The 22611-nt window shown below is 46.2% G+C and overlaps 8 protein-coding genes across 8 annotated transcripts; 2 read left to right on the top strand and 6 right to left on the bottom strand.

Moving 5' to 3' along the window:
* Window positions 1–4430: 4430 nt before the first annotated feature.
* HD556DRAFT_1245799 (cytochrome P450) lies at window positions 4431–5148 on the top strand (the record flags this gene model as incomplete). The annotated part of the gene is made up of 4 exons (XM_041298561.1): window positions 4431–4587; window positions 4637–4706; window positions 4819–4955; window positions 5012–5148. 4 exons carry the CDS (start codon window positions 4431–4433, stop codon window positions 5146–5148), a joined length of 501 nt encoding a protein of 166 aa, XP_041155357.1.
* An 821-nt stretch (window positions 5149–5969) lies between these two features.
* Window positions 5970–7584, bottom strand: HD556DRAFT_1500329 (uncharacterized protein; the record flags this gene model as incomplete). Its single annotated transcript, XM_041308941.1, has 15 exons — window positions 5970–6137; window positions 6196–6221; window positions 6275–6315; window positions 6369–6479; window positions 6538–6618; window positions 6673–6745; window positions 6803–6879; window positions 6937–6969; window positions 7019–7046; window positions 7102–7130; window positions 7180–7276; window positions 7326–7358; window positions 7404–7423; window positions 7477–7486; window positions 7543–7584. The coding sequence occupies 15 exons, from the start codon at window positions 7582–7584 to the stop codon at window positions 6023–6025; spliced, it is 816 nt and encodes a 271-aa protein (XP_041155356.1). The 3' UTR covers window positions 5970–6022.
* Window positions 7585–7708: 124 nt separating this feature from the next.
* On the bottom strand, window positions 7709–9320 carry HD556DRAFT_1312340 (uncharacterized protein; the record flags this gene model as incomplete). Its single annotated transcript, XM_041300643.1, has 7 exons — window positions 7709–7866; window positions 8110–8150; window positions 8193–8295; window positions 8344–8409; window positions 8597–8758; window positions 8857–8984; window positions 9178–9320. The coding sequence occupies 7 exons, from the start codon at window positions 9318–9320 to the stop codon at window positions 7709–7711; spliced, it is 801 nt and encodes a 266-aa protein (XP_041155355.1).
* A 495-nt stretch (window positions 9321–9815) lies between these two features.
* HD556DRAFT_1312339 (uncharacterized protein) lies at window positions 9816–12086 on the bottom strand (the record flags this gene model as incomplete). The annotated part of the gene is made up of 17 exons (XM_041300642.1): window positions 9816–9968; window positions 10049–10056; window positions 10273–10292; window positions 10347–10372; window positions 10426–10466; window positions 10520–10567; window positions 10687–10767; window positions 10825–10897; window positions 10955–11031; window positions 11083–11206; window positions 11251–11279; window positions 11329–11425; window positions 11475–11507; window positions 11553–11572; window positions 11626–11635; window positions 11692–11745; window positions 12009–12086. 17 exons carry the CDS (start codon window positions 12084–12086, stop codon window positions 9816–9818), a joined length of 972 nt encoding a protein of 323 aa, XP_041155354.1.
* Window positions 12087–12967: 881 nt separating this feature from the next.
* HD556DRAFT_1448232 (uncharacterized protein) lies at window positions 12968–14556 on the bottom strand (the record flags this gene model as incomplete). Its single annotated transcript, XM_041307397.1, has 14 exons — window positions 12968–13115; window positions 13175–13200; window positions 13254–13294; window positions 13350–13460; window positions 13519–13599; window positions 13654–13726; window positions 13784–13860; window positions 13909–14032; window positions 14074–14102; window positions 14152–14248; window positions 14298–14330; window positions 14376–14395; window positions 14449–14458; window positions 14515–14556. The coding sequence occupies 14 exons, from the start codon at window positions 14554–14556 to the stop codon at window positions 12968–12970; spliced, it is 912 nt and encodes a 303-aa protein (XP_041155353.1).
* A 1171-nt stretch (window positions 14557–15727) lies between these two features.
* On the bottom strand, window positions 15728–17505 carry HD556DRAFT_924352 (uncharacterized protein). Its single transcript, XM_041312043.1, has 14 exons — window positions 17289–17505; window positions 17225–17234; window positions 17146–17165; window positions 17064–17096; window positions 16918–17014; window positions 16840–16868; window positions 16757–16784; window positions 16675–16707; window positions 16547–16623; window positions 16417–16489; window positions 16280–16360; window positions 16113–16223; window positions 15940–16059; window positions 15728–15885 (listed from the first exon to the last, which is right to left on the bottom strand). Exons 1-13 carry the CDS (start codon window positions 17328–17330, stop codon window positions 15989–15991), a joined length of 705 nt encoding a protein of 234 aa, XP_041155352.1. The 5' UTR covers window positions 17331–17505; the 3' UTR covers window positions 15728–15885; window positions 15940–15988.
* A 1116-nt stretch (window positions 17506–18621) lies between these two features.
* HD556DRAFT_1245786 (S-adenosyl-L-methionine-dependent methyltransferase) lies at window positions 18622–20237 on the top strand (the record flags this gene model as incomplete). The annotated part of the gene is made up of 7 exons (XM_041298557.1): window positions 18622–19033; window positions 19089–19189; window positions 19239–19517; window positions 19570–19788; window positions 19837–19925; window positions 19980–20139; window positions 20193–20237. 7 exons carry the CDS (start codon window positions 18622–18624, stop codon window positions 20235–20237), a joined length of 1305 nt encoding a protein of 434 aa, XP_041155351.1.
* A 428-nt stretch (window positions 20238–20665) lies between these two features.
* On the bottom strand, window positions 20666–22602 carry HD556DRAFT_1406156 (DNA glycosylase). Its single transcript, XM_041304005.1, has 8 exons — window positions 22102–22602; window positions 22030–22050; window positions 21879–21974; window positions 21693–21799; window positions 21513–21625; window positions 21447–21453; window positions 20936–21395; window positions 20666–20882 (listed from the first exon to the last, which is right to left on the bottom strand). Exons 1-8 carry the CDS (start codon window positions 22560–22562, stop codon window positions 20774–20776), a joined length of 1374 nt encoding a protein of 457 aa, XP_041155350.1. The 5' UTR covers window positions 22563–22602; the 3' UTR covers window positions 20666–20773.
* Between the last annotated feature and the right edge of the window lie 9 nt (window positions 22603–22611).

Genomic DNA, 22611 nt, shown 5'->3' with positions numbered 1-22611 from the left:
TCTCGAGCTGCTAGTCGCTTCATAGCTGAAGCATTTGTATGGAATCGTCGAATAGTGCCACGGCCGAAAGTGGGGATCATTCGGTAGCTTCAATCACATGTTAGATTAGCAAAAGGCTATGAATGTAATTACTCACCGTTCGTTTAGATCCTGAATCACTGTACCACCTTGAGCATGGAGAATGCGCAATAAGTGAATAAAGATGGCCTTCCAAACGCCAAGTTCAAACTCGTGCAGTAGATCAATCACAAACATCATGAACACATTGAAGTCGAATGGTGCGAGCTGAACTGAAAATGCATTCTATGTTGGTTCATTGAGTATCAATGTGAGAATGCACGGAAAAGACAAACACTCACACGAACAGGAACATAAGATTCAGCATTGAGAAGCGCTTTGACACGAGCACCATCAACAGATGCACCTGTTTGAAAAATAAGTTTGCGAGCATCTTCTACACGACGTCGGCGCCGTTCATTATCCACCCGTTGCCTAGTCTCTCGGCATTTCATATCAAGCTTGGTGCCCATATCAGGGACATTAGCTTTCTTGACGAGGCAGCGTGGGCATAGACAGTTGCCTAAAAACTTGATGGTTGCAAGAAGAACCCTAGTAGTACAATAAGCTACTAAGCACAACAATTAAAGAAAAACTTAGACGCACTTCTCAGGATAATCTGCAGAATACGAAAAAAATCGAGGAAAAACGCGCCGTGTGATTCCATCACTACAATGAATGACTACACCATGCTCGTAGGCGTGCATAAAGTCACCATCAAGCAACAGCTTCCAGATCGCTTGGACGAGTTCACGCTTAAGGAATGTGTGGACCTGGTCCGTTGTGGCTTCGTCAAATATGTCAACATATATTTCTTGAAGATTGTTGGGGAGCTGTAATATATATAACTCAACTGCCATATAAACAGTAATGAAGATAAAACATACCGAGGGAATGTAGGCGAGGTGGTGACCCGCAAAAGATGTTGGTTTTCCTCGGGTGTACTTAGATTGGTTGCCAAAGTACAGGTAGAATGGCCATAGCGAGGCGTCTCCGAAACTGGCAAGATGGGTCGCATCAGACCACATCATGAGAGGGGCCAGCACACGTTCGAGGTCGTCATCTGGCTCACAAGGAAAGGCATTGATCTCGGCATAGGCATCGAGCATGGCAGGTGAGGAGTATGCTTCGGAGAAAACTTGGACTGTTTTGGTGTCAGAGACCTTCCAGTACTCGGAATAGGGAGTCATGTGGAATGTCTTGGCAATGTCGTCCTCGAACGTTGAGCGGATGATTGACATTATCGAGCGGTGATAAATGCCTGGCACCTCGAGTTCTGGTGCATCCTTCTCAGATGGCCATGTCTGTCGTTCTTTCGGAAGGCGTATTCTGACTGTTGACTGACGCCAGCCAAATTCTTCTCGCAGTGGATTTGTCTTATCTTGTAGATATTTGTCCATCAGTTTGGACTCACGAGCGCAGTTGAAGCCAAGCAGGTCTTGCAATTTGAAGGCTGGGTGCTGATGGAAGTGAGATAGTCGGTTAACTTCAGCATCGGACTTGTCATTAGTTCCAGTGTAGCGCCAGGTCATCATCAACCCACACGTCGGATTGGTAAACGGATCGAAAATATGATCTATATCCACATCGGGTGGTGCAAATCCTGTAGATGCATGCACATCGGATGACTCTGCTCGTTCTCCATCTAGTGTTGGTGCATCTGTTCGATTAACTAGAGATGAGTCGTTCGGAGGAATGAATGTGGGGTGCGTAGGGTAGATTCGATATAAGCCCATGGAATCTGGCTCGGTCTCGAATGGTTTGGCCAATGGCTGCTCATCGAGAGAAGGCTCAGATGGAGGTCGTGGAGGAGATGGGTGATACTCGGGTTGTTGCCGTGGCATGTGTGCCAGGGGTATATCTGAGCCAGGAAGATAGTCGATGAACCGTCGAGGCATGCGGATAGCACGCCCCGAACGTTTTGAAGTAATGGGTGGAGGTGGGGTGGGCGGAAGTGCCTGAGCTGACGGTCCTGCAACAGGTGCATCCTAAAAGAAATTACTACGATACATGCATATAATCAGTCATGAACTTACTACATCATGTGGCTGACCTGAAGGCCCTGCAGCCTGAGGATCATCAAACGGAATGTTCTGATCAAGGTCGACGTAGTCGAGTTCTTGCTCAACAACGGGGGTAGGTAAACGAGACTTCTTGGCATTGCGGAGCTTGTCTCTGGCTTGCGACTTTCGTTTGTTCTCCCGCTTTGCAAGAACTGACTCCAGGGTGAATGCGCGGTTCTGCTGGCATTGCGAGGCATGCTTGGAGAGCTGTTTCTGTGTTTTGTAAGATTTCCCACAACCAATGCAAGTAGGAATGTCCATGGCGAAAGCCTGCAACGAAAACTTGAGAATATGAAGGGCAGGGAATCAACTCACAGGTTTGGAGTGCTGAGGTTCCAAGTCGGAGCTGATATTCAGCAGCCATAAGGTCACCATGCGGAGAGGAAAGGTCGGTTCCTTATGTAGAGACAGAACTTCAGAATATGAATAACGGAGAATCACTCACCTTGTCATTCCGAGTTGAATATGGCCATTGGTCACGCAATAAGCACAATAGATCCCCAAGTTTGTGGTGGCACTCAAACCGGAGGGTCTATTGAGCTGACCGCATGAGGGTAATGCGAGATGAAAGGGCAAGGTCACTGCACTAAGTAACCGCGAGTCCCGGGCCATGAAGAAGTGTCACAGCATGTGACATGTTGGCCAACTGGCCGATTGAGATCAGGACATATCTGGGGAGCATGAATAATATCTGAACTTACCAGAGGCACGTCAGACTGACGGGAACCTTAGGAACACACAAGTGTGCTGCTGTACGTCTGAGGGAGTGGTGTTCAACGTGCGAGCTCATTGCCATCACACGTCATCACACCGTCGGCTCTCACAAGTGTGTGGCGCGGGAAAATGTCCGCATAAGGCAAGTTCAGACTTGGGGAATTTTGGTGATGATAAATCACTGCCAGACAAACCCTCTCATTCGACTATTTTTGTGGGCTTCGCTCGCATACATAGTCAAGATCTGTGGTGGTCATCGAACGCTGACCATGTCCATTGTCCTCCCCGACCAGTAAGGAACGAGAATCGATCGGGTACAAGGTGCTATGCACCTGCCTGAATGGGTCTGCGTGGGTGGTGATCTATTCACTCGACGACACACAAAATTTGCGACGGGCGGCGGACACTATGAGGACGCAGCAAAATTCTGGAATGCAAAGATAACTAAGCTGCTTGCCTTCAAACACGACGCTCGGATGCATATTGCTTGCTCGATCTTATACCCTTTTCACCTTGTGTATGTCTTCTCCTTCTATGATTATCGGATCTCTCCAGATCATTCACCGCCCACACAGGAGTCGATGTAATTTGAGCGAGAAGCAATATATATATAGAGCGATAGGAGACACATCATTGAGTTGCATAATCAACGACGATTCACTACATCCCCGCGGTTATAAGGATGGTTGCATCATATATGGTTTGCTAACCCACTGCTTGAATCATGGTCCCTGTGGTTCATGGTCACTTTGCTATCCTCGCTGGCATTTCTCTTTCTTTTGTCGCTGTCACGGTACTTAGGCGATTCATCAAGAAGCGACAGAATGGCCCTTCTCTTCCTCCTGGCTCAGTGCCGCTCCCACTGTTGGGGAACATCTTATCTGTCGACTCTCAGGAGCCTCGGCTGACTTATACCGAATAGAATGCTGCGTATGGTACGTGAACAGATAGTGCAGGCATATGTACTGCAAATTATTGCATCAGGGGACTTGGTCTTTGTGCGAATTCTAGACCAGGAAATCATCGTGGTCAATTCTGAGCACATTGCAGAAGCCTTATTGGACAAGTGTTCTCGGATTTACTCCGATCGAAGATACTTAGCCACACTCGAGCCGTGCGTTCTTTCAGTATTTTTCTATTCAACCAGTTTAAGGTTCTTGCAGATATGGATATTCGGTCAACTTTGGATTCAGCGGTGATGGCAATGAATGGCGTCTTTGCTGACGACTCTTCCACCCAACTTTTGGTCCCGAGCCTGCAGTAAAATTTCGCCCAATGCAGATCAGGCGGGTTCATGAGATGGTCGTCAACCTAGCTGATGACCCTCAACATTATCATGACCACTTCGCAACGTCAGTAAATGGCTTTTACAACTTGAGTCATTATTTACCTGTTCGCAGATTCTTGTCTATCTGTTGTGATGTCAGCGGTATATGACTACGATATCGGCATTTTTATAAGCAACGTTATGCTTCCGACATACACTAATATCACACAGCTTCATATCAGACTGTATTAAGCGGATAACTTCACCACGTTATCTGCTGCCTATCCTTGTGACAGACCGAGGCAACTTTGATGGTTTTTGTTTTGGCTATGGTATTATATCCAGATGTCCAGAAACGCACACAACCGAAAATCGACTCAGTGGTTGGAAAAGATCAGTTGCCAACGTTCGAGGACAGAGCATCACTACCTTACATTGATGCAGTTTTGCGAGAGACTTTCCGATGGCAGCCCATTTCATGCCTTGGTATGCTTTTCCGCCGATGATCTGGCCTGTACTGAAACCGATTTCATAGGCATACCACATGCTACCTCGAGTGATGACACATACGTTGGCTATTTCATTCCAAAAGGTTCGCTGTTTTTGTCCTATCAACACAATGATCACTTATAATATCGTACCCAAGGCGCGATCATCATGTACAATACATGGTCCAATATGTTCCTCACAGCTTTCGTGACACTGACTTGATTGTAGGGGTATCACATGGAATGAAAAGCGGTACCCCAATGCATCTCGTTTCATACCAGAGAGGTTCATCGACGTTCATGGCGCGTTAACAAACGATGATCCCGCACAATACATTTTCGGCTTTGACCGTCGTGGATGTCCAGGTTCGTTAAGTATCTTGAACTTTGAAAAGATTCGCTCACATACGGACTTTGATCAGGGTGGTATACTGCTGATACCTTCGTGTGGTCTGCCATTGTGACTATGTTGGCCACATTGGATATCTCTTCTGTTAAAGATGACCAGGGCATAGTGATCAGCTTTACTCCCACGTTCATCACGGGACTGGTTGGGTGACTTCTTCATGTCATTCTTTCCTCTCGTCACTAACAGTACTTTTCGTTGCTTCAGCTATCCTGCGATCTTCTCTTGCAGTATCTTAGCACGGTCTCACATTAATTCAGAGTTTACAGTGGACATTTGGTGAACTGCCGATGATTTCCCCCATTCGTGGTCTGATTGGGGCACTAGAGGAGTAATTGATCAAGTATGTATTTCTAGTGCATACCCCTCGTGCAACATCAGCGCCTTACTCGTAGGCTATAGCTCCCGAAAATGGGAGATGTTTTGCATTGTACCAGCATCTTGCTTCTCGTGCTGCGATGCACTACACGACAAAACTTTGACGGCTACCCTCGCGCCAAGGTGGCACTGGAACGGGCACGGACTGCGAGGGAAATCAAGGCCAAACCGCTATAGCGGGAGGCTACGGTTCGAGGACCGACTACGACAACACAGTATAGGACTATCGACTACTGGCCAGGACTCCTGCTATTGCGCCAGGACCCCTGGCGCTCCCGACGCATTATGTCCCTCTTTGCAGAGCGTCACACTTGCGGGGTCTATATGGCTGCATAACACGCGGCATGGTTGGCAGATTCTGAGCGTCTCCTGCGAGCACATCAGGGGCTCCTGTCACTGGACGGATGCGGATCCATCAACGATTTCGCTGGAAGAGGTGAAGAGCAGTCTAGATGAGGACAACGAAGATGCAGGGCAGGGAAATCAGATGGAACGACAGATGATCATGCTTCATGACAGTCTCCTGCAGTTTGGTTGCCCTTGATAGGCGAGATCTGTTTCATACTGCGTATACGTTCTTACTGGGCATACGGCTACTGTGACTGTATGATAATCAACCAAGTCCAAGTGAGATATGCCTTGTATTGTACTAAAGTGGACGAAATGTCGAAATCTCTAATGTTGTCCCGTCCATTTCCTCGTCACATTCACGCAGACTGAACAGCACACGGGACGCCAACATACTGTGGAGGACAAGCTGTGGTCTGTTATGATGCCAATCAGTTTTTTTCATTGAACCATCCTGAATGAATTGCCACGCACAAGTCCAACATCTCGTTATATGATTGCTGCCCAAAATTAGCAAAATTTGTCAAATGAGTAGATGCACCATGCAACCTACCGGCACCAGAACTGTAATTAGTGTATTGGCCACAGAAACAGCTAGGAGAAACGCTTCAGCACGACATATTAAATTGAACAAAAAGTCACCGCACCGATGATGGGAGTCAGATACCACACTCCGCCCTGGAAGACTACTCTCACCAGACGACTGTTAGAATCTCTGTAGTCCTTATATCTCTTGAACACCATTAAAGATAACAGCACTAGGTGAATGGGAATGAAAAGTTGTGCTGCGATGGAATGGAAACGAGATATCCTTACATATTTCGTAGGCTGCGAGAAAGCCATATTGAATGGCACTGCTGCGACCCGCTTGAAAAGTGCAGTTGCTTGTGGGGGGAGCTTTAAAAGCGCATTTGTCATCTACAATAAGGAAAGAAAATAATGCAAACCCACCTGAAGGGTTTACGGGCACCGCTAGTAGGCCACCGACAAAATCTGTGAGACCGACACCACACGCAATGCAGATCTACATTGTGATATCAACAGGCGATGAGTGTGAGCATGCATGACAAGACCAACGTACTGCTGCCAAGACCAGTAACACTGCCAAAAGCTTCTTGCTCTGTTTCCAGAACGCATATGTACGAAGGATCAGAAGACCTATGAGAGATAGATATAAGGTTCAGAAGACGTCGACACTACAAGAATGGAGCGAACCTTCAGCAGCTATAATACTGATGATATGAATTGCTGTAGTGAAATCAGTGACAAGACACTGAATGTTCAGGGTATCGATCACCATTTGAAGCCCTGCTGAAGTTCGAGCACTGTATTCGTCGTCCTTCAGTTCATACAACAACCACATAAACAAAACACACTAACATTCTCGTTCGCTCGTGTAGCAAGGACAGCTAGTCACTCGTCAATGTCATGTACCATGAGATACGGATAGTCACTCACCGTAAGAAGTCATGACAGCTGCTACAAAGGCCATGTAGCGTGAAATTACAAAAAGAACACGAGTGACGTTCCAGCGTCTATTCCATGTCCATCGAATCTTGTGATATTGGTCAAGAGATGTTCAAATTCGACAAAGAAATGCTTACTTCAGGTTCGAGCGTTAAGAAATAGTCAAAAATCTAGGAAGCATAAGAGGAGATATCGTCTATGGCCTGTAGACCTACCAAAAGTCCCAGACCGGCCACTGCACATATTCAGGATGAGAATGGTGTAAACGCCTGCATGAAGTCCACGTACCATTGCAATACTACAGCAGTTGCAGTCAATAAACTTCATCTGGCAAACAGATTCGGGAATTCTTACCTTCGCCGTCTGGATTCCTATATTCTCTAGGGGCGCGGCCATTGCACGCTCGTACTAGATAAGGTTCCAGAACTCGCTCTTATATGCTTACATGATTTAAATTTCAATCTGTTCGTAAATTTTCATTCGCTGTGCGAGATTATCTATAATAAACTGCGCAGGTGATTCAATCAAAACCAGGTCCCATCCCCATCGTAAAGCTGATGGTGGCATTGGACTTGCCCATAAGGGTGAAATTGAAATTCAGCATCAGAAGAGGATGTGCGGGTCGAAATGTTGAAATCTCTCTCAACGGTGACACTTTTCTCTGCTCTTTGACGGTTACTACATGCGAGACGTCAATATATTACAGAACAAGCTGTGAGCTTACGGGAGCTGATTTGGCCATATGCTCTTAGCGCATTTCAACTTACATATCCATCATCTCACGCCTTTCAGGGCCATGGCACAGCAGAAAAATGGCAGTTCAATTACTTGCTATGAGTACGGATATCGTAAGCTTAATCGCTGCAGAGGACACTATGTTCGATTTCAGCAGAGGGCTGAATGTTAGATATCTTCACGTACCATTCAGGAGGACAGCAGATTGTGCGCACGACGAGCGAACACTGCTCACCGCCACCAGACCAGTACATTCATATCACATCAACATTGGTTTACGACACTCGCAAGTTTCGCCTGCGTAAGCATTGTTGATAATCATTTCGTGTTGTAGTCCGTGAGGATATCCGAAAGTGTACATGCCGCTATGCCCTACATAATTCAAAAGCAGCAGCCAAAGTGAGCAAAAGGGGAACGCACCTGAAGAATTTTGGGTAGTTCTGCTCATTGGCTTAGCATTTGATCTGGCCACGTCGCTTGTGCTTCCTATTCACCAGACGGGCATTTGTGACCGCATGACAAAAATAGGAATAGCGGGGGTAAAACAATATAATTCTGCCTGTTGTCGAAGTGTGTACCGTGATATTGCAACATCGTGACGCCATAATATAGACACATATAATCGTATGCCATGAACGGTGTATTTCAGACTTGAGTTCCTTTGAACGCTTACTCTCGTTCGTAAGCGCGATAGCATTTCGCCGTGCTAAGGAGTCGACTGATGAAGATACGATGGCTACGGGATCACGCGAGCTGATGAGGGAGGTACTGAGATCTAGCGGCGCGCCGGGCGTTGAGGCACGTGGATCTGCGGTCCTACCGCGAGTGAAATAGGCTAAAGCGCGACGATTATGTTGTAGCCTGCGGGGACAAGAGGTAGTTCATCGAGAACATTTATAAGTGATAGAGGAGGTTTGGATATGTTGTCAGTACCGTGGGCCGAGAGCATTGCTGAATGTCTATTCGCGGCGGCGGCGCCACTCATGAGAGGAATGCCTGCGTTTCCTGCGCGGGCGTAACGGCAACGGCGTTCATGGTGAGCTGTGGGGGTTTTGTGAATCCTATAATATTTTTGGTGAGTTTCAGGGTGCCTATAGGTGTCCGCGAGGGCTCCTTCGAGTTGGTGCACGCCGCGATGTCGGGCCTTGGCCCTTCGTGGTGGGGTTCCGGAGTCCTGGTGGTCGAGGGTCAGGCGATATGTCAGCCAGTGTTTGACCGATTTTGTCTAGACTCTAGACTCAGTGCTCTATTCACCAGGTGTGCATCTCTAGTTCGAACTTCACGATGGTGACTGGCTGCAAATGATGTCGACATGCATGCAATATTTCGGCGTGGTTGTCCTTTTGAGTTTCAAATTCGCCCTTCTGTGGAATAGTCCCGGTAACGGTACTCTGCATTTGCAGTCTAATGCATATTTCGCCAATGATACGTAGGACCTCCTACTGGTTCACCTGTGCAGTCTCTCGCCGTGTTTGAAATTCAGATCATGGATATGTATAAGAGCAAGTTCTGCAGTTCTGGAGATTTATCTATCACGAGCCTGCAATGGTCGCTCCCACAGTCGAAGGTAGAAATTCCCAAATGCATTTTCCAAATGAATTTTATTGACTGAAACTACCCTGGTATTGCAATGCAACGGTACGTGAACTTCGTGCACGGGTTTACACCATTCTCATCCTGAATATCTGCAGTGGCAGGTCTGGGGGGTTTGGTAGGCCTACAAGTCATGGACGATATCTCCTCGCATGCTTTGTAGATTTTTGACTATTTCTTAATGCTCGAACCTGAGGTGAGTATTTCTTTATCGAGTTCGAAACATCTCTTGATAATTTTGCAAGGTTCGATGGACATGGAACAGGCGCCATCACTCGTATTCTTTTTGTAATTTCATGCTACATGGCTTTTGTAGCAGCCGGCATGACTTCGTATGGTGAGCGACTACCCGTATCTCCTGGTACGTGGCATTGTCCAAGTGCCAGGTAACGTAGCTCGTCGGAGCACCAGCTGAGGGTTAGCACAGTTTTTCCCTTCCGTTCCTTTTCGACCTACCGTGGACGTCGAGTTCAGCATACCTCACATATCCTCACTCGCTGTCATTGTCGTTCCTTCCACTCCCATCACGGACCTTGGTCGCTTCAAATCACATTGTCATTAGTTAGGCAAACTCTCTTTTAAGCTACGTCTGGATTCTGATGGACCATACCATGACTATGGGATAAAATCAATCAAATAAAGTATGCCTTTAATCCTCCTGAGCTGGACGAAATGTCGACATTTGTAATGTCGCCAAATCCAATTCATGCTGGTCACTTTCACGTAGACTAAACAGCACACGAGATGCCAACATACTATGGAGGACAACTTGTGGTCTGCCACAACGCATCAGTGATTTTATCAGACACGTTAAACGAATTGCCACGCACAAGTCCATCATCTCGCTATATGATAACTTGCCCAAATTAACAAAGATTGTCAAATGAGCGTATACAATATGCAACTTACTGGCACCGCAGATGTGATCACTATATTGACCACAGAAACGACTGCAAGAAGCGCTTCAGCACGGGACATGTTAAATTGAAAAAAGTCACCGCACAGATTATGGCAGTCATATACCGCACTCCGCCCTGGAAGATGGCTCTCACTAGACGACCGTTACAATCATTGTAGTATTCATATCTCTTGAACACCGTTAAAGATAACAGCACTAGGTGAATGGGATTGAAAAGTTGTGCTGCAATGGAATGGACGAGATATCCTTACATAGTTCGTAGGCCACAAGAAAGCCATATTGAATGGCACTGCCACGATTCGTTTCAAAATTGCAGTTGCCTGTGGGGGGAGCTTGAAAAGCACATTTGTCGTCTACAACAGGGAAAGAAGAAGAAAATGCAAACCCACCTGAAGGGTTTACGGGCGCGTCTAGTAGGCCACCGACAAAATTTGTGATACCGACACCACACGCAATGCAAATCTACATTGCGATATCAACAGGTGATGAGTGTGGGCATGCATGGCCAGACCAACGTACTGCTGCCAAGACCAGTAACACTGCCAAAAGCTTCTTGCTCTGTTTCCAGAACGCATATGTACGAAGGATCAGAAGACCTATGAGAGATAGATATAAGGCACAGAAGACACTACAAGAATGGAGCGAACCTTCAGCAGCTACAATACTGATGATATGAATTGCTGTAGTGAAATCAGTGACAAGACGCTGAATGTTCAGGGTATCGATCACCATTTGAAGCCCTGCTGAAGTTCGAGCACTGTGTTCGTCGTCCTTCAGTTCATACAACAACCACGTAAACAAGACACACTACTAACATTCTCGTTCGCTCGTGTAGCAAGGACAGCTAGACACTCGTCAATGTCATGTACCAGGGGATACGGATAGTTGCTCACCGTATGAAGTCATGCCGGCTGCTACAAAGGCCATGTAGCGTGAAATTACAAAAAGAACACGAGCGACGTTCCAGCGTCTGTTCCATGTCCATCGAATCTTGTAACACTCGTCAAGAGATGTTCGAACTCGAAAAAGAGATGCTCACTTCAGGTTCGAGCGTTAAGAAATAGTCAAAAATCTAGGAAGCATAAGAGGGAATATCGTCCATGGCTTGTAGACCTACCAAAAGTCCCAGACCGGCCACTGAATATATTCAGGATGAGAATGGTGTAAACGCCTGCATGAAGTCCACGTACCATTGCAATACTAGAGTAGTTGCAGTCAATAAACTTCATCTGGAAAACAGATTCGGGAATTCTTACCTTCGCCGTCTGGATTCCTATATTCTCTAAGGGCACGACCATTGCACGCTCGTACTAGATAAGGTTCCAGAGCTCGCTCTTATATATTTCCAAGATCTGAATTTGCATGATTTCGAAACTGTGCATTCGCCATGTCACCGTGCGATATCAAATTAGACTGTGCATGGTGATAGAGTCAGAACCAGTAGCAGGTCGTATCTTTGTCGCGAAACTGGCATAAGCAGTTGCTCGCGGTGAATTTGAAACTCAGAGAAGAGGGATGACATCATCACATAACGAGCCTATCTTGAAAGCTTCGGTGTTTTCCGAGAACGTACGTGCTTAGCCTCCAGATTGATTGAGAAAACAAGGTCGATACCCCCTCTGACCTCGGTGCAAGGGATGTGAGTGGCCATATTGAGTAATTTCACGACTACCTTACAGGTGTCGCAACGCAACCAGGAGAGTATAACCCATCGACATGGTATGCCACGATCAACACTGCTTCTTCACTCGCATATATATGTGCATTAGTATGTCGGAAGTGCTCGTTGGTGGAGATAATCACTGCCACTAGTATCTTGGCACAGATATTCTCCTGAACAGCACCGCGCAGTCCGTCATGCGTCTTAAATGCACTTGATCATCGATGCATCATTTGATTGCCTCATTGGTGGCCCAACGTGAAATTTGAGAACTTGCAGCACGATTTCGGTAGTTGTCTCACAGCGATTCTGTGAGAGAGGCGGACGAAGGGTGCACACAGATTGGACAACGGACAAAGTTATATATACACGCGTATTATCCGATGACTCGGAGTGGAAAATAACAAGTGATGAGTAACTGTCCATCACTCGGAAATTGTTCGGCTTCCACAGCAAGGTACGAGCAAACACGGTGACCTCACTCAGCGCATGGACGGTACCTTACATAATAAGTCCATTGGTAAATGAGGTACGGAACATTGTAACTGCATTCCGTCTGGTATTGGTAGTATATATATTAGTTCAGTATGTCCTGTTGAGTGTATCCTACCAATTATTTATTTTGCAAGCCTACTGTACGCAGAGCTCTGAGGCTTAGGCTGGCCAGAAAATGTTGGTTTTCCCTTCCGTTCCTTTTTCGACCTGTCGATTCAACACACCTCACGTATCCTCACTCGCTGTCATTGTCGTTCCTTCCACTCCCATCGCGGACCTTGGTCGCTTCAAATCACATTGTCATTAGTTAGGCAAACTCTCTTGCATGTTACATCTGCATTCTGATGGACCAACCATATCATGACTATGCGATAAAATCAATCAAATGAAGTATCCCTTTGGTCCTGCTGAGCTGGACGAAATGTCGACATTTGCAATGTCGCCCAATCCAATTCATCCTGGTCACTTTCACGCAGACTAAACAGCACACGAGATGCCAACATACTGTGGAGGACAAGTTGTGGTCTGCCACAATGCATCAGTGATTTTATTTATTAGACCACGTTAAATGAATTGCCACGCACAAGTCCAGCATCTCGTTATATGATTGCTGCCCAAAATTAGCAAAATTTGACAAACGAGTAGATGCACCATGCAACCTACCGGCACCAGAACTGTAAGTAATGTATTGACCACAGAAACGACTGCAAGAAACGCTTCAGCACAAGACATATTAAATTGAACAAAAAGTCACCGCACAGATGATGGGAGTCAGATACCACACTCCGCCCTGGAAGACTACTCTCACCAGACGACTGTTAGAATCTTTGTAGTCTTTATATCTCTTGAACACCATTAAAGATAACAGCACTAGGTGAATGGGAATGAAAAGCTGTGTTGCGATGGAATGGAAACGAGATATCCTTACATATTTCGTAGGCCGCGAGAAAGCCATATTGAATGGCACTGCTGCGACCCGCTTGAAAAGTGCAGTTGCTTGTGGGGGGAGCTTTAAAAGCGCATTTGTCATCTACAATAAGGAAAGAAAATAATGCAAACCCACCTGAAGGGTTTACAGGCACCGCTAGTAGGCCACCGACAATATCTGTGAGACCCACACCGCACACAATGCAAATCTACATTGCGATATCAACAGGCGATGAGTGTGAGCATGCATGACAAGACCAACGTACTGCTGCCGAGACCAGTAACACTGCCAAAAGCTTCTTGCTCTGTTTCCAGAACGCATATGTACGAATGATCAGAAGACCTATGAGAGATAGATATAAGCAGAAGATACTATAAGAATGGAGCGAACCTTCAGCAGCTATAATACTGATGATATGAATTGCTGTAGTGAAATCAGTGACAAGACGTTGACTGTTCAGGATATCGATCACCATTTGAAGCCCTGCTGAAGGGCGAGCACTGTATTCGTCGTCCTTCAGTTCATACAACAATCACGTAAACAAGACACACTAACATTCTCGTTCGCTCGTGTAGCAAGGATAGCTAGTCAGTCGTCAATGTCATGTACCAGGGGATACAGACAGTCACTCACCGTAAGAAGTCATGCTGGCTGCTACAAAGGCCATGTAGCGTGAGATTACAAAAAGAACACGAGCGACGTTCCAGCGTCTGTTCCATGTCCATCGAATCTTGTAACACTCGTCAAGAGATGTTCGAACTCGAAAAAGAGATGCTCACTTCAGGTTCGAGCGTTAAGAAATAGTCAAAAATCTAGGAAGCATAAGAGGGAATATCGTCCATGGCTTCTAGACCTACCAAAAGTCCCAGACCGGCCACTGCACATATTCAGGATGAGAATGGTGTAAACGCCTGCATGAAGTCCACGTACCATTGCAATACTAGAGCAGTTACAGTCAATAAACCTCATCTGGAAAACAGATTCGGGAATTCTTACCTTCGCCGTCTGGATTCCTATATTCTCTAGGGGCGCGACCATTGCACGCTCGTACTAGATAAGGTTCCAGAGCTCGCTCTTTTATATTTCCAAGATCTGAATTTGCATGATTTCGGAACTGTGCATTCGCCGTGTCACCGTGCGAGATCAAATTAGACTGCACATGGTGATTCAGTCAAAACCAGTAGCAGGTCCTATCCGTGTCGCGAAACTGGCAATCGATTTCCAATGTAGCAAATGCAGAGTACCGGGATTACCCCATAAGCAGTTGCTCGCTGGCAAAAGGGTGAATTTGAAACTCAAGAGAAGAAAGCCATGCCATTCGTGTCGAAATGAATATGTTCTGCTCCACTCCTTAGCGGTTACAGTTTGATGCAAATGGAAGAATTGCAACGCCCGTACACTGTGCGGAACAACTGTGAGCTGATTAATGATCAATGATTTGCCACAGCAAAATGCTAAGCATCATGCTCTTGGCACGTTTGAATTCACATGTTCATTATCCCGTCGCAGGCGCCTTCAGTGATAATCAAGGTCAACGAACAACGGAAAACAGTAGATGCCATGAATACGGATATTATGATAATGTTGTTTGCTGAAAAAACCAGTTTAGAGGGGTGATAGCATCACTATGATCATGATGCTCATTGTATCGATACCGAGCATCTTGTACTGGTTTTTGAAGCCCGGTGGCTTCGGTGTTTTTGAAAACAGCTGAGATATCAAAACGCACGCGCTTAGCCTCCAATATTAATCTGCTATAACAATATTGAAAAAAAACTAGGTCGCATACCATCGCAATCCTGGTGATTTGCTTGGTGGAATAAAATCGAGAGTGCTCGTTGGAGAAGATGATCACTGCGCCCACGTCCAGTCACCATCACGTAATTGATCAGCCGCACTAGCTCAGTCAGCCAATCAAACATCGTTTATCGTTTATTAATTGTTTACATATTGTCCCGCATAACGTAGCTTGTCGGAGCACCACGCTTCCGGGTGACGGTTAGCACAGTTTTTCCCCTTGTTCGACCTACCGCGGACGTCGAGTTCAGCACACCTCACGTATCCTCACTCGTTCTCTTTGTCGTTCCTTCCACTCCCTTTTACCAGGAATCACGGACCTTCGAGTTGATCGCTTCAAATCACGTTGTCGTTAGTTAGGCAAACTCTCTTTTATGTTACGTCTGCATCCTGATGGACCATATCATGACTATGGGATAAAATCAATCAAATGAAGTATGCCTTTAATCCGCCTGAGCTGGACGAAATGTCGACATTTGTAATGTCGCCAAATCCAATTCATGCTGGTCACTTTCACGTAGACTAAACAGCACACGAGATGCCAACATACTATGGAGGACAACTTGTGGTCTGCCACAACGCATCAGTGATTTTATCAGACACGTTAAACGAATTGCCACGCACAAGTCCATCATCTCGCTATATGATAACTTGCCCAAATTAACAAAAATTGTCAAATGAGCGCATACAATATGCAACTTACTGGCACCGCAGATGTGATCACTATATTGACCACAGAAACGACTGCAAGAAGCGCTTCAGCACGGGACATGTTAAATTGAAAAAAGTCACCGCACAGATTATGGCAGTCATATACCGCACTCCGCCCTGGAAGATGGCTCTCACTAGACGACCGTTGCAATCATTGTAGTATTCATATCTCTTGAACACCGTTAAAGACAACAGCACTAGGTGAATGGGATTGAAAAGTTGTGCTGCGATGGAATGGACGAGATATCCTTACATAGTTCGTAGGCTATAAGAAAGCCATATTGAATGGCACTGCCCCGAGTCGTTTCAAAATTGCAGTTGCCTGTGGGGGGAGCTTGAAAAGCACGTTTGTCGTCTACAACAGGGAAAGAAAAAATAATGCAAACCCACCTGAAGGGTTGACAGGCACCGCTAGTAGGCCACCGACAAAATCTGTGATACCGACACCACACGCAACGCAAATCTACATTGCGATATCAACAGGTGATGAGTGTGAGCATGCATGACAAGACCAACGTACTGCTGCCAAGACCAGTAACACTGCCAAGAGCTTCTTGCTCTGTTTCCAGAACGCATATGTACGAATGATCAGAAGACCTATGAGAGATAAATATAAGGCCCAGAAGACACTACAGGAATGGAGCGAACCTTCAGCAGCTACAATACTGATGATATGAATTGCTGTAGTGAAATCAGTGACAAGACGCTGAATGTTCAGGGTATCGATCACCATTTGACGCCCTGCTGAAGTTCGAGCACTGTATTCGTCGTCGTTCAGTTCGTACAACAACCACGTAAACAATATACACCAACATTCTCGTTCGCTCGTGTAGCAAGGATAGCTAATCACTCGTCAATGCCATGTACCAGGAGATACGGGTAGTTGCTCACCGTATGAAGTCATGCCGGCTGCTACAAAGGCCATGTAGCGTGAGATTACAAAAAGAACACGAGCGACGTTCCAGCGTCTATTCCATGCCCATCGAATCTTGTAACATCTGTCAAGAGATGTTCGAACTCGACGAAGAAATGCTCACTTCAGGTTCGAGCGTTAAGAAATAGTCAAAAATCTAGGAAGTATAAGAGGGATTATTGTCCATGATTTGTATACAGACCTACCAAAACTCCTAGACTGGCCACTGCATATATTCAGGATGAGAATGGTGTCAACGCCTGCCAGTGCATGAAGTCCACGTACCATTGCAATACTAGAGGAGTTTCAGTCAACAGACTTCATCTGGCAAATATTGGGGATTCCTTACCTTCGCCGTCTGGATTCCTATATTCTCTATGGGCGCGACCATTGTACGCTCGTACTAGATAAGGTTCCAGAACTCGCTCTTATATATTTCCAAGATCTGAATTTGCATGATTGCACCGATTTCGAAACTGTGCATTCGCTGTGTCACCGTGCGAGATCAAATTAGACTGCACATAGTGATGGAGTCAAAACCAGTAGCAGGTCCTATCTGTGTCGCGAAACTGGCAATGGGTTTCCAATGTAGCAAATGCAGAGTACCGGGATTACCCCGTAAGCAGTTGCAACAGGGTGGATTTGAAACTCAGAGAAGAAAACCATGCCATTCGTGTCTGTTCTGCTCCATTCCTTAGCGGTTACAGTTTGATGCAAATGGAAGAACTGCAACGCCCGTACACTATGCGGAATAACTGTGAGCTGATTTCCCACACCAAATGCCAAGCATCATGCTCTCTGCGCTTTTCAACTCATGTTTGATCATCATCTCATCATGGGCGCCTTCAAGGTCAATTGACAACAGAAAGCAGTACCACGAACAAGGAGATGGTAATCTTGCTGGCTGAAGACACTATGCTGTTCGATCTCAGCGCTCAGAGGGGTGATATCATCACATACCAAGTATATCTGATTCCATCCAAGAAGAGCATCTTGAACTGCCTGGTAGCGTCGGCGTTTTCGGAAACAGTTGAAGATATCAGAACGCACGTGCTTAGCCTTCAGATTGCTTGAGAAAAAACAAGGTTGCATACCATTCTGGTGGTCAATGAGCTATAATCTATCACCCCCTCTGAAGGCTTCCTTGGACCTCAGTGTAAGCCATGTATGCATGATCTAGATGACAAGGGTCAAGTGTGAGTGTCCATATCGAATAATTTCACGACCACCTTACATGTAGTATGTAGGTTGCAACGCACAAAATTAGACCACGAGAGTATAACCCATCAAGACGATATGCCACGATCAACACGGCTTCTTTGCTCGTGTATGTTGCTTGTTGGTGGAGATGATCAGTGCGCCAATGTGCCACTAGTGTCTTGGCACAGTTTTTCTCCGAACAGCACCGCACAGTCCATCATGCATCATGCACTTGCGCATCATTTGATTGTTGCACCGGGTGGCCCAACGCGAAATTTGAGAACTTGCAAAAAAATTGAGAACAATTTCGGTAGTTGTCTCACAGCAATTCAGTGAGAGAGGCGGACGAAGGAGATTGGACAACGGACGAAGTTATATATACACGCGTAGGTTCCGATGACTCGGAGTAGAAAATAACAAGTACTTTGAGTCTAGACGTCTACCACCAGTCTACGCGTTTCGCGTAGCTTAGTCATCATTCTATGTCTTTTCCACTTCTCCTTCGGAGGTCATTTTCGACAAGCATCCGATGCTCCTACAGGACCAAGAATATTCCTGAGGACATCGTCGCGGAGGCCCTCACGACACAGCCAACAAGACGCGCTCGTTCCGAGGATATTCAAAACATCAAGAACATCAAGCTCGAAGCTGAACCCCAAATTGCTTCGACTCCGAAAGCTGTCGGCAAGCGCAAGCCACGGAAAGCTAACATACCACTCCCGGTCAACAGAATCGATCTTCCCCCGCGTTCAACATGGAGAAACTACTTTCCCACCAGCGGCATGGCATTCAAAAGTCGTATTTCCATCGCTAACCCCGAGACGGCAGCACTAGTTGCAGATTCATTTGTTCCTAGTGGTTCGAGGGATAAAGTTATTGTAGAAGCGTATCCCGGTGAGGATACCAATACTTCAACTCCAATCTTTTGGTGCTTACAGAGCCCGCAAAGGTCCTGGTGCGTTAACTCGCGCTTTGATGCAGTTGCCGAAAGAACGGATCCGAAAAATCATCGTGCTTGAGGACGTAGAACAGTACCTTAACTTTCTGAAAGTGCGAAATGAGCCTTACAGAGTTTGAACATGCTAATAGTCTTCAACAGCCGCTGCAGGAAGCGGACCCTAGAGTACAAGTTTTGCCAATGAACGGTTTCTCGTGGGATACGTATCATCAGCTAGACGTCCAAGGCTTCTTGGATGACGTGGAGAATATCCCATGGAATCAGTCAAATCCATATCTACACTTTATCTCGCACCTTCCTATGGATGTCCTGGGCGAGCAGCTCTTAGCACAACTATTGCGCTGCGCACCAGAACAATCCTGGCTGTTCAAATACGGTCGCATTTCAATGAGTTATCTAATGCACGACTGGGTACGGGATGTAGGTGGTCTTATTCCACAGACTAACTATCCCTATCTGACACAAGTGATAGCGTATTTCCGCATCTCCTGAGGATCAGGCTCGGTGCAAGCTGAGCGTCATCGCACAAGCCGTTTCTGAGTTTAATCACACCATTGACCCACAGTTGTTGGTACCATATAATAGCCATTTCTATCCTGATGCTACGAACCCTGCATATTCTCTAAGGACTGAAAACAGGCGCAGAGGTACACCATTCATAGCGGGTACATTCAGACCATTAGAGCATCAGGTACTTGTCAGTTTTACTGCATATTTAAATTACTGACGTCATGTGCAGATCATTCAGCCAGGTATGCTGGACAAATGGGATTACTGCCTACGGAAACTCTTTGTCCTGAAGTCGACCCCTCTCAAGGACGCTGTTGGGTATGATCAGAGTTCACTTTGAATCGTGAAAAAAAATCATCGACCTTCCTTTAGTCATCTAGCACCTGGATCAGATGCTTTGAAGTCCTACCTCGCGGGCGATGATGTTCCACCTGATCAGAGGACTGACATGATGAAGAGCATCAGGAAAATGAGTGTAGAGGACTGGGCTGCTGTCGTCGGCGCCTTTGACCGGTGGCCCTTCGCACCTGAGGTGGATTCCTGTATCTTGACCTTGGCACTGGCTAATACGTAATTTCACTGCAGGAACTCTTGATCACGGACTCTTTCAGCAGAGACGACCGTATATAGCGTTGAGTATGATATTGCTCTTCTCCTGGATACATGAGTCGACGAGGGGTCATGCTGGCGGGACTGTGTATCTTATTCCTAAGAACCCGTCATGTGCCACGGTGCGCAGATATCCTTACAGCGCTCCCATGTATGCCAGACGTTCTCCTTACTTTTTCCATGTCACAGGAGCCAAACTGGCAATTCGATATATTTGCCCTTCATGCATGTTCATACCGCCCGACCTGTCGACACAATAGTAGTATGTATCATTGGCTGGATGACAAGCGAATGTCTACATCTCAACAAAAATCTACCTTTGTGACCCGTGGTGGGTTTGTTGAGACAAGTGGTTTATCAACCAGAGTGACTAAACTTGGGTCGAGCACTGACGACGCAAGTTAAAACCTTCAAAGCAGGATTATGGACGTTGAAGCTTAAGCTTAAAGTTTGAATCTGACAGCGCTGCGTACTTGCAAGCTAATATACATACCACAAGGCAAAAAGATGTGCATAAGCCAAGATCGAAATATTCATAATGAGGTGCGGGCGATAACCTATTTCTTCTCCTCTGATAGAGCCCACATATAGTAAACACCTAGACTTCGATATGGCACCCAAGATGCGGTTAAATCCTCCATTTCTTTCGGAGTAAGGAATGCTCCTCTTCGGAAAGTCCTGATGAGAAATTGTCCACGAGAAAAATCTAGGTGACATACTTGATCTTCTTTCCTTCTAGCCTTGATTTTAAATTCGCGACGCTCAGACCTTCGGGAAGGGGTTCTGTGTTTATCGCATCTGCCTCGAGAGTCTTCTCAATCGAGGGAGTGAACGGTTCAGGAAACGCAGAAATCGGTTCAATTGAAGCGGGAGCCTGCAATTGTGATTCAAGTGATGTCGGTAACACCTCATTATCTAGTTCTACATTTCCTGTCAGTTGAGAACTAGGGGTTGTTTTCGGTGCAGGCGTTGCAGGCGGTGGTCCCATCGCGCTAGTACTTGCCGGTTTTGTTTTATCATCGTTGGGTTTGCTACCGCTCAGTTTATGCGGTGAAAGGGTAAACGTGTGCTTAGACGAATGACGGGAGAGAAACCAGCGCAACATTCCCCGCTGTATACCGAGGTCACCCACTGGGAGAATGTTTGGACGACGGAGGGAGAAGATTGCGAACATGTCAACTGCGCTAGAATTATGAGATATTCTTGAATAAAAAGCAACATGATTCTCACCAGTCCACTTGGTGACAAGAAGCGAGATGTTAATGAAGCACGAATATTATGATTCAAACTACATACCCGTCCGATCCCTCGCACTTCTATAAGCATTTCAGCAAGGCCTTCATCATCTGCAGCAAGCAGTTTTTTTGTTGAAAGCCTTTCATCTGCAAATCGCGCAGCAAGATCTTGTACTGGCAGAAAATTATAACTTAGTCTCAGTGGATGGGAATTCCCAACAAAATCGACAATGGCACTGACCGTACTCCGCTTTGCGTGTACTGAGACCAGCGGACTTGAGTGTTAGGATACCCGTATTGGCAACTTGATAAGGGGTAGGGAAGAAAGATGTTGGAGATCTTGATGCACTTCGTAATGACACCATTAACACCACGCTATGACTAATGCAAGCAGGTGTAGCATGCTTTGGCATGTATTTAGACTCACGAATAATCTGCTACTTTTTCGGGTAATGACGGGTCATACAACCGAGTAAACCTGTGGGTGATCGATCGCGCTGCCAGCCATGAAATTTGTTGGGCACTGTAAAGTGTACACTCAATTTAGAGTCCTCACTTATGCAGGAGATATTTCTCACAGAATTGATTCTACAAGCGCCCTATAGATATATTAGCATTCTATGCTATTCAGTCGAAAGTACCACGCTCACCGGAACGGATGGACCTGCTCAAGGAACTCAAAAGGCTTGCATTTGAGCTTTGTGAATATATCCTCAAAGCGGTGGTCAGCGCGAATTAGATGCGCTTTAGCCTCCTCAAACGAGAATGTTAAAACGGCGGGAACCAAGGTCGTCTCCTCGGACTCGTTCTGCAGGGGAGGCGGCGGAGGCGGGATGAATCCATCTGGTGTGAGCAGTGTCACAGCACTTTTATCGGGTTCAGAAGACTTTGTTTTCTTGGTGCGAGGCGTCTTCTTGGCTGCTGGGGGTTCTTCAGCGGCTTTTCGCTTGCTGGACTTGCCCACCGCAGATGGTGATACCGCTGTTGTTGTTTTGTTGCTTCCTCCCACTGGCGTTGATGCAACTGACCGAGTAGCTGACCGTGTTACAGGCATGATAAATCTAAGCCTAGATCGTGTATAAAATCCAAGTTCAGAGAACGCAAATCTCATGCACACAATTGCAAGAGCCTGGTTAGTCACAAAAGTTTCGTTAAACCTT

Source organism: Suillus plorans (genome assembly GCF_016647745.1).
Source record: "Suillus plorans strain S12 chromosome Unknown HD556scaffold_72, whole genome shotgun sequence".
NCBI lineage: Eukaryota > Fungi > Basidiomycota > Agaricomycetes > Boletales > Suillaceae > Suillus > Suillus plorans.
The sequence above is the reverse complement of the archived record's forward strand: the minus strand, read 5'-3'. Positions and strand labels throughout refer to the sequence as shown.